This window comes from Chiloscyllium plagiosum, chromosome 35 (genome assembly GCF_004010195.1).
Source record: "Chiloscyllium plagiosum isolate BGI_BamShark_2017 chromosome 35, ASM401019v2, whole genome shotgun sequence".
Taxonomy (NCBI): Eukaryota; Metazoa; Chordata; class Chondrichthyes; order Orectolobiformes; family Hemiscylliidae; genus Chiloscyllium; species Chiloscyllium plagiosum.
Window position 1 is genome coordinate 38,768,072 of NC_057744.1, and position 14,419 is coordinate 38,782,490.

The window sequence follows — 14,419 nt, forward strand, 5'->3', positions numbered from 1 at the left end:
AGTGTTACAAGGGGACATAAATTTAAGGTGAAGGGTGGAAGGTATAGGGGAGATGTCAGGAGTGGGTTCTTTACCCAGAGAGTGGTGGGGGCATGGAATGCTTGCCTGTGGGAGTGGTAGAGTCAGAATCTTTGGTGACCTTTAAGTGGCAATTGGATAGGTACATGGATGGGTGCTTAAGCTAGGACAAATGTTCGGCACAACATCGTGGGCCGAAGGGCCTGTTCTGTGCTGTATTGTTCTATGTAGTTACAAGGTAGCCAGGAAAGACCAAAAGAAAGAGTTAGGAAGAGCCAGGAAGTGACATGAGAAGTCGCTGGCAGGTAGGATCAAGGAAAATCCCAAAGCTTTCTATCAGGTGTTCAGGAATAAAAGAATGACAACAGTAAGATTAGGGCCGATCAAGGACAGTAGTGGGAAGTTGTGCATGGAGTCAGAGGAGATGGGGGAAGTGCTAAATGAATATTTTTCGTCAGTATTCACAATAAAAAAGACAATGTGGTCGAGGAGAATGCTGAGATACAGGACTAGACTAGACTAGATGGGATTGAGGTTCACAAGGAGGTGGTGTTAGCAATTCTGTAAAGAGTAAAAATAGATATGTCCTCTGGGCCAGAAGGAGATTTATCCTAGGATTCTCTGGGAAGCCAAGGGAGGACATTGCCGAGCCTTTGGCTTTGACCTTTAAGTCGTCATTGTCTTCAGGAACAGTGCCGAAAGAGTGGAAAATAGAAAATAGGAAATGTTGTTCCTTTGTTCAAGAAGGGGAGAAGAGTCAACCCTGGTAATTATAGACTAGTGAGCGTTATTTCGGTTGTGGGTAAAATATTGGAAAAGATTATAAGAGAGAGGGTATATAATCATCTAGAAAGGAATAAGCTGATTAGAGATAGTCAACACGGTGTTGTGAAGGGTACACAAACCTTACTTCGTTCTTTGAGAAGGTGACCAAACAGGTAGATGAGGGGAAAGTGGTTGATGTGGTATATGTGGATTTCAGTAAGGCGTTTGATAAGCTTTCCCACGATAGGCTATTGCACAAAATACAGAGGCATGGGATTGATGGTGATTTAGCAGTTTGAGTCAGAAATTGGCTAGCTGAAAGAATACAGAGGGTGGTGGATGATGGGAAATGTTCAGCCTGGAGTTCAGTTGCTAGTGGTGTACTGCAAGGATCTGTTTTGAGTCCACTGTTTGTCATTTTTATAAACAACCTAGGTCAGGATGTAGAAGGATGGGTTATTAAATTTGCAGTAGACACGAAGGTCAGTAAAGTTGTGGATGGTGCAGAAGGATACTGTAGGTTACAGTAGGACATAGATAAGCTGCAGAGCTGGGCTGAGAGGTGGCAAATGGAGTTTAATGAGAAAAAGTGTGAGGTGATTCACTTTGGAAGGAGCAACAGGAATGAAGAGTATTGGTCAAATGGTAAGATTCTTGGTGGTGTAGATGAGCAGAGGGATCTCTGGGTCCATGTACATAGATGAAAGTTGCCACCCAGGTTGACAGGGTTGTTAAGAAGGCAGACGGTATGTTGGCTTTTATTAGTAAAGGGACTGAGTTTTGGAACCACGAGGTCATGCTGCAGCTATACAAAACTCTGGTGCGGCCGCACTTGGAGTATTGCGTGCAGTTCTAGTCACTGCATGATAGGAAGGGTGTGGAAACTTTGGAAAGGAATCGGAGGAGATTTACTAGGATGTTGCCTGGAATGGAGGGAAGGTCTTACAAGGAAAGGCTGAGGGACGTGAGTTGTTTGTTATAGAGAAAGTTGAGAGGTGATTTAATTGAGACATGCAAGATGATCCGAGGGTTATATAAAGTGAACAGTGAGAACCTTTTTCCTCACATGGTGATGATAACACGGGTGGGCATAGCTTTAAATTGAGGGGGTGATAAATATAGGACAGATGCCAGTGCTAGTTTCTTTACTCAGATTAGTAGTAGTAGATTCGCCAACTTTAAGGGCATTTAAATGGTCATTGGATAGACATGGACTAAATGGAATAGTGTGGGTTAAATGGGCTTCAAATGGTCGACGCAACATTGAGGTCTGAAGGGTCTGTACTGCATTTAATGTTCTGTATTCTATGTTCACCACCGATGAGGAAGAGAATTCCAAATCTCCACTCTTTTTGGCCTGTAGAAGTGTTTTTAAATATATATCCTGAATGGCACAGCCCTGATTCTTAGGCAATGCCTCTTGGTTCTAGAATCTTCAATCAGTGGAAATGTTTTATCTTTATCTACCCTGCTTTTTCCTATTAAAATCCTGAAAACCTTGATTAGATCACCCCCTTAACCTTCTAAATTCAAAGAAGTAAAGGCATAATTTGGATAAGCTATCCCCAAATTTAACTCATGCACTTCCTCCAGTGTCAAAATATCCTTCCTAAGATGTGGTGCTCAGTATAACTAGGATTTTGTATAACTGCAGCATAACTTCTGCAATCCTGTACTCCAGCCCTTTAGATATAAAGGCCAGCATTCCATTAACTTCCTTGAACTACCTTTTGCACTCTTCTGAACTCTCAAATCTCATTGGGCATCCATTGAATTTAACTTTTTGCCTTCAAAATAAAAACCCCATATCTATCTTTTATATGTCTGAAATGGATAACCTCACCCTTGCTTATGTTAAAACCCTTCTGCCACAGTTTTGCCTATTCACCTAACCTATCAATACTCTGTTGTAATTTTATGCCCTCATTAGGGGATGGCACAGAGGCTCAGTAGTTAGCATTGCTGCCTCACAGCGCCAGAGACCCAGGTTCGGTTCCAGCCTCAGGTGACTCTGTGGAGTTTGCACATTCTCCCCATGTCTGCGTGGATTTCATCCGGTGTGTTCCAATTTTCTCCCACAATCCAAAGATGTGCAGGTTTAGTGAATTGGCCATGCTAAATTGCCCCACACTGTTCAGGGATGTGTAGGTTAGTGCATTAGTAATAGGGGAGGAGAATATATCTATGTGGGTTACACTTTGGAGGGTTGGTGTTGACTTGTTGGGCCAAATGGCCTGTTTCCACACTGTAGGGATTCTATGAGTATGGTCTGAAACGCTGCCCAATTTTGTGTTCATTAGCAAATTTAGAAATTTGCCTGTTTATGCTGCTATCTCAGTCAATGATTATTTTGAATAATTGAGGATCCAACACACATCCCTTCAGGACACCACTAGTCACCTGTCAGTTTGAGTACTTACACATTATTCCAACTCCTGTGTCCTGCCACATAACCTGTTTCCTACCATTGTCAGTAATTTTCCCTCCATTCCAAAAGTTTCCACCTTAACTATCAGCCTCCCCAGTAGGACTTGATGAAAAATCTGCAAGTCCGGATAAACGACATGTCAACCGCATTTTTCACTCTTCAAAACAAAAACTGAGTTTTGCCAGGCGTGACCTATCTTCATGAATTTCATGTTAACTCTCCCTAATTAAAATTTTTTGAGGTAATCGGTTATCCTGTCTTTGATTATAGACTTCCAACAATTCTCCACGTCAAATGCGTTAGGCTAATTGGTTTGCACTTCCCTGGGCTCTTTCTGTCCCCCTTAAAGAGTGGAATGACATGAGCAAATTTCCAATCCAGAACTCTTGAATCCAAGGAACCCTGAAAGATTATGGTTAGGGCATTGGCAATGTACTATCTAACATCCTTTCATAATTATGGATGGAAACTATCAGGTTCTGGGGACTTGTCTTCAGTTCGATTAATATCCTCATTATTTTTGATATACTTATGATAATTTTATTTAGGCTGTGTCTCTGATCCTCTGTTAATTTCTTTAGGACTTCCAGCAAACTATCCTCATTTTCTGCTGTGAATACTGAAGCAAAATAGTTGTTCAGTATGATTAGATTAGATTAGATTCCCTACAGTGTGGAAACAGGCCCTTCGGCCCAACAAGTCCACACCGACCCTCCGAAGAGTAAGCCACCCCTGTGATGCACTAATGCATCTAACACTATGGACAATCTTGCATGGCCAATTCACCTGACCTGCACGTCTTTGGACTGTGGAAGGAAGCCAGAGCACCTGGAGGAAACCCACGCAGACAATGTGCAAACTCCACACAGACAGGCACCCAAGGCTGGAATCGAACCTGAGACCCTGGTGCTGTGAGGCAGCAGTGCTAACTACTGAGCCACCGTGCTGCCCCAGCTTCTGACTGCGTATGTCTTCCTTTTACCCATGGTCATTGACAATATCCCCACTCTCAACCTTCAGTGGGCCAATTGTACTCTTAACAAGCTGCTTTCCTCTTATTGTCTCCTATATCCCTTAGTAAGTTTCCTTTCAGGGAGCCCCAGCAGATGTATTTTTTTTCCTTTTGACTAAATTCACAACCTCCTGTTTTATCCAAGGGTCCCTTGCCATTCTTGTCCCTCCTCCTAACTGGAACATTCCGGTCCTGAACTCTGATCAATTCAGTTCTCAACTCAGATCACCAATTGTGGTGTCATCAGCAAACTTACTAACCATACCTCCTAAATTCCCATTCAGATCATTTATATAAATGACAAAATACAATGGACCCACCACCAATCCCTGTGGTACACCACGGTTTGAACAACAACCCTCTACCACCGTCCTCAGTCTTCTACCTTCAAGTTACCAACTAGCTAGCTCTCCCTGGACCCTGTGAGATTTAATGCTACTCAACAACCTACCAAGTGGTACCTTGTCAAAGGCCTTGCGAAAGTCCATGTAGTCAAAAATCACGCAACGCTTTTGATTTTGTTCACCCCAGTCCAACACTGGCATCTCCCCATCAAAGTCCATGTTGACAACAGCTAGTACAACGTTCTTGGTCACCCCTTCAAAAAATTCAGTCAACTCGTGAGACATGATTTCCTGCACACAAAGCCATGTTGACTATCTCAGATGTATCCTTGCACTTCTCCAAGTGTGTGTAGATCCTGTCTGTCAGCATCTGCTGTAACAACTTACCCATCGTAGATGTTAGGGCTCACCTGTGTGTAGTTCCCAGGCACTCCCCTGCAGCTTTTATTAAATAATGACGCAACATCAACCACACTTCAATCTTTGGGCACTTCTCCCATGGCTGTTTATGATAGAAATATCTCTACAAGGGACCCTGCGATTTCCTCCTTAGCCTCCCACAAAGTCCTGGGATACACTTCAGGTTTGAAGCGATTTGTTTAGGCAGAGAGAAAGTAGAGGGTATAATTCCAAAGGGAATGCAGGAGCAAAGGGTCCTGGATTTATACACACACATTCTAGGCTTAATCAATGGACACAAAAGTGCAAGGTTTTGTTTAACTTGTGTAAAATACTGCTTTGATCTGAGTTGCAACATGCATCCAGTTCTGGATATCACACTTGACAAAAGATGTGGAGGCATTTGAGGATTGCAGAAGAACTTCACAAGAATGGTTCCGAGGATGAAGGTAATTTGAAGGAATCCTCAGGAACTTCTTTTCCTTAGAAGGTTGAGAGAAGGTTTGTAATAAGTATTCAGAATCTCGAGAGCTAAGAAAATGAGAAACTAGTTTTGGAGTCATCCATCTTGCTATTCGCCCTATTTATGCCCCTCATTATATTATAAACTTTTATAAGCTCACCCTTCAGCTTCTGAAGCTGTAGGGAAAATAGCCCCAGCCCTATTAAGCCTCTCCCTGGCTCAAACCCTCCAACCCTGGCAACATTCTTGTAAAGCTTTTCTGTACGCTTTCAAGTTTCACAACATCTTTCCTACAGCAAGGAGACTAGAGTTTAATACAATAGTCCAAAAGTGGCCAAATAAAATGTCCAGTACAGCCACAAAATTATCTCCCAATTTCTATAATGCCAAATTTGTTTTCTGTCCAGACATGCTGAGTTTCTCCCAGAATTTCTGCTTTTGTTTTAGATTTCCAGAATCTGCAGCTATGTGTATTTTTAAATTTGAGTCAGTTGTGTCTATACTCATTTGGAGTTTAGAAAAATGAAGCACAACCTTATTGAGCCATACAAGATTCTTAGAGGACTTGATCAGGTAGATATTATAAAGTTGTTCTCCTTGTGGGATACTGTAGGACCAGAATAAGGGGTCAAACTTGTCAAACTGAGATGTGATTGTGGTGGAAATGTAGAATGCGTTGCCTGAGTGGGTTGTGGAGGCAGTATGCTTGTGATATCTAACAAGAATTTGGATGAGTACTTATTATGCTTGAGCATAGTAGGTTCTGATCCAAGTACAGGTAAATGGAATTCGTACAGTTCGGTACTGGTTTGTCAACATAGACATGGTGGGTCAAATGGCTCATTTCTGTGCAGTATGATTCTGTAAAGAGGAATTTCTTCTCAAGGTAGTGATTTTGTGAAATTCCTTACCACAAAGGGTTGTTGATGTTGTATAATTAAGTGTATTCAAGAATGAGAGAGATTTTAATCAGTAAGAGAATCAGAGGTTATGGGGAAAGGCAGGCAATTGGAGCTTATGGTTATTAGAGCAGCCATAATCTCTTTGGTGCAAGCAGGTCATTCAAGAGAAGAGGGAATGACCAGATAAGGGAAGATGTAGCAAGTGGTGTAATGTCACTGGACTAGTAATCCAGAACCTAGGCTAATGTTCTGGGCACAAAAACAGAAATTGTTGGTAAGTCTCAGCAGGTCTTGCAGCGTCTCTCCATAGATGCTGCCAGACCCAAGATTTTCCTGAATTTTTTTTTTCAGATTTCCAGCATCCACAGTTCTTTTAGTTTTTTGTCTCATGTTCTGGGGACTTTGGTTTGAATCCCACCATGACAGATGGTGAAATTAGAATTCAACCCAGTCTAAAATTGTGGGAATTTTAGCAGATTGTAATAGCAGATTGTACCTCCGTGTAGAGAGGTTAAACTCCTCCTCTTCCCATGATCATGCAGGAAGTGTACATGTTGGATTGCAAATCTAAATATGAAGTCTAACGTCTGGGCCTTTCTCCTGCCTTTTCCTCTGTGGTGGTAGGATGTCAGGTCAAAGTTTGCTGGATTGAGTGCTTTGCTGTAAACTAAGATTTATTAGGATTTAGGTCTGTTTGTCGGGAAGGTCTTAGCTTAATTGAAGCATCTGGTTTGCATTCAGGTGGGAGCTAAAATCTTGCAAAACTTAATTGAAATTGGAAGGTTTTCATTTCTACTTCAAGGTTTGAAGGCCTTTGATCTAATTTGGCCTAAATTTCTTCTTAGTATAAAAATGCCTAGTGTTTGTGATTAAGTAAAAGACTCTGAGGTGAATGTTAATAGTAAGATGTTTTTGTGAGCTGTATTTATCCTTATTGGCATTGTGTCAAAAGCACATTTGGTTCACTGTTATCCTTTTGGGAAGGAAACCGCCATCCTTACTAGTATGGCCTATGTGTAACTTGTTGGAAATTCTTTCACAGGATGAGGGCATCAGTGATCAGCATGTATTGCTGATTTCTTTCACAGGATGAGGGCATCAGTGATCAGCATGTATTGCTGATCTCTAATTTTCCAGAGGGTAGTTAAAAGTCAGCCACATTGCATTGAGTCTGCAGTAACATGTAGGCCAGACCAAGTAAGGATGACAATTTTTTTCCCGAAAGGGTATTAATGAACCAGATTGGTTTATTTCTGGGAATTGACATTGGATTTGTTTTGATAATGGATTGGACTTTTTTTTAAATTGAATTCAAATTCCACCACTTGAACCTGAGTCCCCAGAAAATTACCTGGATGGTAATACCACTCGCCGTCATCAACTGTGGACTCCAGATTTTTAGCTATGTGACTGACTCTTAATCTCCTTCTGAAATCAGAACTCATGGCACTCGAAAATTCAGCATGCATCACAGTTTTATTCAAGGGGATGAAACTAGATGAAAATATCAATCAAGGCACTTTAAATGACAACAACAAATCAGCCCCCTCAACCCTGCAAAGTCCTGAGAGCTTGTGCTCGAGTTGGGAGAAATAACTCACAGACTCGTCAAATAGCAACCTGACATAGTCATACTTAGGGAATCTTACCTTTCAATATACCAGATAAGGGCGGAAGTACAGGTTGTGAAATGGACAGCAATATTCCCTCTCAACTGTGCAACCACACAGCAAACTAAAAGTTTCTGTGCAGGGCATGCTGACATTGTTCCCTCCATGAAATTGAACAGGCCCAACCCACTTGAATTTCATTTGTTGAGCGCAGATTAGTTTAAGGGTATGTTTGTGGTCGTGTGTGAGGACTATTGGTTTTATTTTTCTGTGCTTGCTCTTTCATTTGTCCCCTCTTTCATGGGTTCAATGGTTAGCACTGCTGCCTCACAGCGCCAGGGACCCAGGTTCGATTCCAGCCTTGGGCGACTATCTGTGTGGAGTTTGCACATTCTCCATGTCTGCGTGAGTTTCCTCCCGGTGCTCCGGTTTCCTTCCACAATCCAAAGATGCGTAGGTCAGGTGAATTGGCCATGCTAAATTGTGTTCATGGATATGTCGGTTAGGTGCATTAGTCTGGGGCAAATATAGGATGGGGAATGGGTCTGGGTGGGTTACTCTCTGGAAGGTTGGTGTGGACTTTGGCCGAATGGTCTGTTTCCACTCTGTAGGGATTTTAAATTCCTTTCCTGACAGCATTAACCTTAGTTGGGGGCACGCTGATGAAGTGATCATATACAATGTGACGGCTCAGATTCTGTATTTTGACAGGTTGTTAGATCCTGATCATTCAAACATATTCCCTTACAGACACTGCCATTTTAACTCTGGTTCACTATAACCGTGGGGCCCACATCAAATTGAGCTGTGCTGTACTTAAATTGTAAACGGCAGTACTAGTGGTAGTCTCTCTAAGGACTGATTTAATGCTTTATATATATGCTGGGATCCATCTGCTATGTGCAGCGTAAAATTCAGGTGACTAAACATTATTAACTTCAACTGATATCCTCTCTGCTGTGCTAGTGCCAATATTTTCTGTTTTGTTCATATTTTGATGATTTGACTGTTTGAATTATTACCAAGTATTTGTAATTTCAAGTGGTTCCTGAACCTGAAGTGTGAATATCTTGCTGTTGTTGTGTTTCAGGCTTGTGCTGCAGAGTCTATGAATCTTCACAGCTATGGAATGTTACTTCCATGTGGCATCGATAGGTTTCGTGGCACTGAGTATGTTTGCTGCCCTCAAAACAAAATTGATGATGTGAGCTCTGAAAAGCCTGACCTTCAGAATCTGGATGAAGATGAAGAGGATGAAATTCCTGGAGTCAGGTAGTGCTAGCACTTTGGAAAATAAAAATATAGTTTTAGAGGAGATTAGGTAGACTCTGAGACTTTACACAGTTCTTTACATTAGCCACTAATGATTTCTACCCTGGAATGTCATCTGCATTACTGGGGTGTTCACTCGTGCTTTCAGACTCCAATTGTATTTGTATATTTGTCAAAAAATCAAGTGAAAGTTTCCCCTTCTGAAACCATGCTGGTTCATCTTCAATATTTTTCTTTGGAGTAATTACCTCAATTGTTCCACAATTCATTACACCAATACTAATATAAAGCTGTTGGGTTTATGGACTTTCTGACTGTTGATTGTTTTCAGGTTATAAGACTGGCTATAAGCACAATTCTTGCATTCTATTTTACCGGTCTTTAATACAAGAGGGACAACTTTATATGTTTTAAAACAAAAATTAAAAGTAACAATCTGATTATATTACAAGTCATACCGTGCCTGTTCTTGTAGTTAAGATCTTGCATGCAAGCTTGATGGGAGCCTTGGATTGGCAGGAAGTACTCTTCAATTGTTTTCATTTAGGATTGTACAGATGCATGTTGGTGTCTGTTTTGTATCTTGCTTTTGGTTACCCATGGTTAATGAAAGTGGAAGAAGATCTGTAATATAGAATCATAGAATCCCCACCATGCAGAAAGAGGCCAATTGGCCCATTGAGTCTGCAAAAACCCTCTAAACCCAGACCCCACATTCCCCATGCCTGACCCACCTAGCCTGAATATCCCTAGACACTAAAGACAATTTAGCATGGCCAATCCAACTAACCTGCACATCTGTGGAGTGTGGGAGGAAATCTGAGCACGCGGAGGAAACCCACACAGACACAGGAGAGCATGTAAATTCCATGCAGTCATTCAGGGCTTGAATCAAACCTGGGTCCCTGGTGCTGTGAAACAGCAGTGCTAACCACTGTTCCACCATGCCACCCAAGGGAGTAAACTAATGCTGCGTGAAAAAGTTGACATTGTCTTGGGACTTCCTGCATTCAAACAGCACAGTCTCAGGTGAAAAATATCCAAAAGGGTACATATCAGGATCTGTTAATTGTGAATGGTTTTGCCAGTTGGTTGTTCTATTTGTAGCCAGTCAAGCAGACATGAGATTCACTTTGCAGAATTGGGATCAGCAGATGTGGAACTATCCTGCATTATATCCTATCTTTTCTAATGAATACAGTATCAGCTACCCCTTTATCCTCCTTTTGAGTGGTATCTGGCATGGTGTATCTTCACAGGATACCAAACCAAACAGATAACAAGGCCAGATGTCAAGAGATCGCCAGTTAGGGGATACATGCAGACTTCCTGTAGGCTGCATGCCATTAATCTAAGCAAAGAGAACTTTGGTGCAAGTTCAGAGTATCAGAACAGTACAAGGTCAGCTAATTCATCAGACTCTTCATCGTTCTGGAGCAATTTGTGTACATATGATCCTCACCTTCCTTCCATCTCCCTGCTCCAGCTAATCCCTCCCAAAAATCCCAGCAAGCATTAAACAATCTCCTGGGAGACTTCAACACCGGCCTGTAATGAACAGGAAGGAATATTTAAGAAATTCCTTGGTTAAGCCCAGAGGTGATCAAACCTGTTTCAGGTGACCAACAGCACAGGCTTAGGTGACCAAGAGTGACTGAGAAACTTTGCCCAACAGCATGTATTCTGTTTCCAGTAATGATAGCCATACTTCGGTGGCTCAACTCAGGATATCCATATTTGTTTCATAGGTCAACACTCTTGAAGAAGAAACAGCTTCTGCTGTCTGGTTCTGATTTATGTAACTAATCTTTGTCTCCAGTTCACCCTAACCCCTCTAACTCTTGTTGATCTGTTCATATGGGTCACTAATTTTAATTAACTAATTAATTATTTTGAAGACCTCATTGAAATCACTGGAATATTCTGGAATAAAAAGCCCCGGTTTTTCTCGACTCTTGAGGGCTTTTCAGCCAGTTTCTTAATTATTAGCATATTAACGACTCACATGGTAACAAACTAAAACTGGGCACAGTTTCAAATGTGACCTAAATTCTGAAGAACCGCGTAAGAACTGTACAACGTTTTTGTTTTGCGATTAATTGGTGTGGCAGTACATAGAAAAGCAAAATTGTGTGAGAGTAAAAATCTTTACGCAAAGAGTTGTGAATGCATGGAATGCGTTGCCAGCGGTGATGGTGGAAGCAGAGTCATTGGGGACATTTAAGCGACTGCTGGACATGCACATGGATAGCAGTGAGTTGAGGGGTGTGTAGGTTAAGTTACTATATTTTACATTAGGCTTAAATCTCGGCACAACATCGTGGGCCAAAGGGCCTGTTATGTGCTGTACTTTTCTATGTTCTCATCTGAGTACTGGTTGTGGACATACACATTCATATATTACACGTACACATCCCACTCAACGATCCATGCAGATTCACTTCCCTCACCACATCTAAATTTGCCAAAGATTTGGTTTGTCCCCTCTGGTCATAAATCTATAGAATTTTTAACATCATCTGTGGCCCAGCAGCCAGCTAGCTCAATACCTTAATCCAGATCATTGATGGTGAAATGCAGTAGCCTCACTGACAGTCCCTGTAAAACATCATTAATGATATGCTTTATGTTTGGAAATGCAGTCAATTACTTAAGCCAGTCAAAGCTTGGCAGCTAATCTCGCAGGATTTGATTAATATGCGTCAGTGCCTAAACCTCTTTGATACCGCAAATTTTGATTTCCCAAGCAAATGATTAAAATCCACTAATTTCCGAGGAGCGTCGATTATCCGAAGGACGCGGGCAGACAGTATTTCATTAGGTTAATCGAATGCTGGATAACGTAATTTAGCTGAACATTGGGACCTTGCGATCTTGCCGGATAATTCGATACTCGGATAATCGAGGTTCCTCTGTAATAAAATATTTCATCAGTTCAATCAATTTGATGAGAATGTACTATTCTAGAAGCTTTGACGCATCTTCAGGATCCTTTCTCTACTTTGATGGCCATTCCACATTTCGTTGATCTTTAGCAGCTTATTCGCAACCACTATGAAGCCAACCAGACATACAATCTGCTTATTCCGGCTTGCTGCTCTTTCAAATATCATTGAACGTAGAACAGTGCAGTATAGCACAGGAACGGGTCCTTTGGCCCACGGTGTTATGCTGAACGTGACGCCAAATTAAACTAATCCTTTCTGCCTGCCTGCAGTCCATATCTCACCAATCCTTGCATTTTCATTTGCTTAAAAGTCCCTTAACACCTGTAACGTATCTGCCTCCACCACCACTCCTGGCAGTGCGTTTTAGACTCCTACCCCTCTGTGTGATAAAATCTGCCCCTCATGTCTCCTGTGAACATCCCCCTCTAACCTTAGATGCATGGCTCCTAGACATTTCAACTCTTAGGGGGGAAAAGAAATTCTGACAGTCAACCCTATCTATGCATTTCATAATTTTATAGAAGACAACCCAAGTTTTTCTAATCCAGGCAGCAGCCTAGTCAACCTCTTCTGCATCCTCTCCAAAGCTGCCACATCCTCCTCCTAATGTGGCGATCAGAATTGAACGCAATATTGTGTGGTCTAATCAAAGTCTTATAAAGCTGCAACATGACATCGTGACTCTTGTACTCAATTCCCTGACCAATGAAGGCAAGCATACCATATACTTTTACCACTTGATCTATTTGCATTGCTTTTTCAGGGACTTGAACCTTAAGATCCGTCTATGTATCAATGCTGTTCAGGGCCCAGCCGTTAACTGTATGCTTTTTCTTACATTTGATCTTCCAAAGTGCAGCACCACATACTTACCCAGATTAAACTCCAACTGCTTTTTCTCTGCCCATATCTGCAACTGATCTATGTCCCGATGACAGTCTTCTACACTGTCCACAACTCTACTGATCTTTGTGTCATCTGCAAACTCATTAATCCACCCATCTACATTTTTATCTAAGTCATTTATCACAAGCAGCAGACGTCCCAGCATGGATCCCTGTGGACCGTCCTTCGTCACGGACCTCCAGCCAGAAAACACACTTCCACCGCTACCCTTTTATGGGCGGTGGCACAGTGGTTAGCACTGCTGCCTCACAGCGCCAGAGACCCGGGTTCCGGGTTCAATTCCCACCTCAGGCTGTGTGGAGTTTGCACGTTCTCCCTGTGTCTGCGTGGGTTTCCTCCGTGTGCTCCGGTTTCCTCCCACAGTCCAAAGATGTGCAGGCCAGGTGAATTTGCCATGCTAAATTGCCTGTAGTGTTAGATAAGGGGTAAATGTAGGGGTATGGGTGGGTTACGCTTCGGCAGGTTGGTGTGGACTTGTTGGGCCGAAGGGCCTGTTTCCACACTGTAATGTAATCTAAATCTTTGTCTTGACTAAGCAAGCCAATTCTCAATCCATGCAGCCACATCACTGTGGGTCCCATGCATCTTAATCTTCTGGATGAGCCCACTATGAGGAACTTTTATAACAGCCTCACTAAAGTCCATGTAGACTGCATTGCTCTACTCTTGTCGATCATCACCTTCACCTCCTCAAAGTTCAAACAAGTTAGCAAGACTTGTCCTGCCCAGCAGAAAGTCATTCTGACTGTCCAAATGCAAGTAAATCCTATCCCTCAGATTTCTGTCCAATAGTTTCCCAACCACTGATGCACCAGCATAGTAGCATGCTCCACACTAATCTCTCTATCCTCCATATCCTTTTCCGGGGTGAAAACTGATGCAGAGTACTCGTTTAGGATCTTGCTGACATTCTCTGTTTCTAAGCACAAGTTCCCTCCTTTATCCTTGAGTTGCCCTACCTTATCCCTAGTTATCCTCTTGTTTTTAATGCTTTGAGATTCTGTTTAACTCTATTTGTCATGGTCATTTGCTGGCCCTTGCTCCCCTTAATTCCCTGCTTGAGTTCTTTCTTGTTTATATTTCTCACCTACCTTGTCAGATTTTAGCTGCTTGAACTCTTACATACACTTTTTTTTTACTTTTGACTAAATTCACAACCTCCCTTGTTATCCAAGGGTCCCATGCCTTGCCATGCTTGTTCTTCCTCTTAACTGGAACATGCTGGTCCTGAACCTTGATCAGTAGGTCCTTTAACAGCTCGCAGATACCTCCTCCTACCGTCCCCTTGACCATGACCCCACCCCCCACCACCAAACGATCATCTCCCAGACCATCCATAACCTCATCACCTC

The 14,419-nt window shown here is 42.2% G+C and overlaps 1 protein-coding gene across 3 annotated transcripts in view; it reads left to right on the forward strand.

The window, feature by feature from the left end:
- The window catches only part of aplp2 (amyloid beta (A4) precursor-like protein 2), a 223,482-nt gene that overhangs the window by 85,735 nt on the left and 123,328 nt on the right, over positions 1–14,419 (forward strand). For all 3 annotated transcript variants that reach the window (XM_043676955.1, XM_043676956.1, XM_043676957.1), the window contains exon 5: positions 9,032–9,213. In XM_043676955.1, coding sequence (XP_043532890.1) covers positions 9,032–9,213 — 182 coding nt within the window. The remainder of the gene's footprint in view (positions 1–9,031; positions 9,214–14,419) is intronic.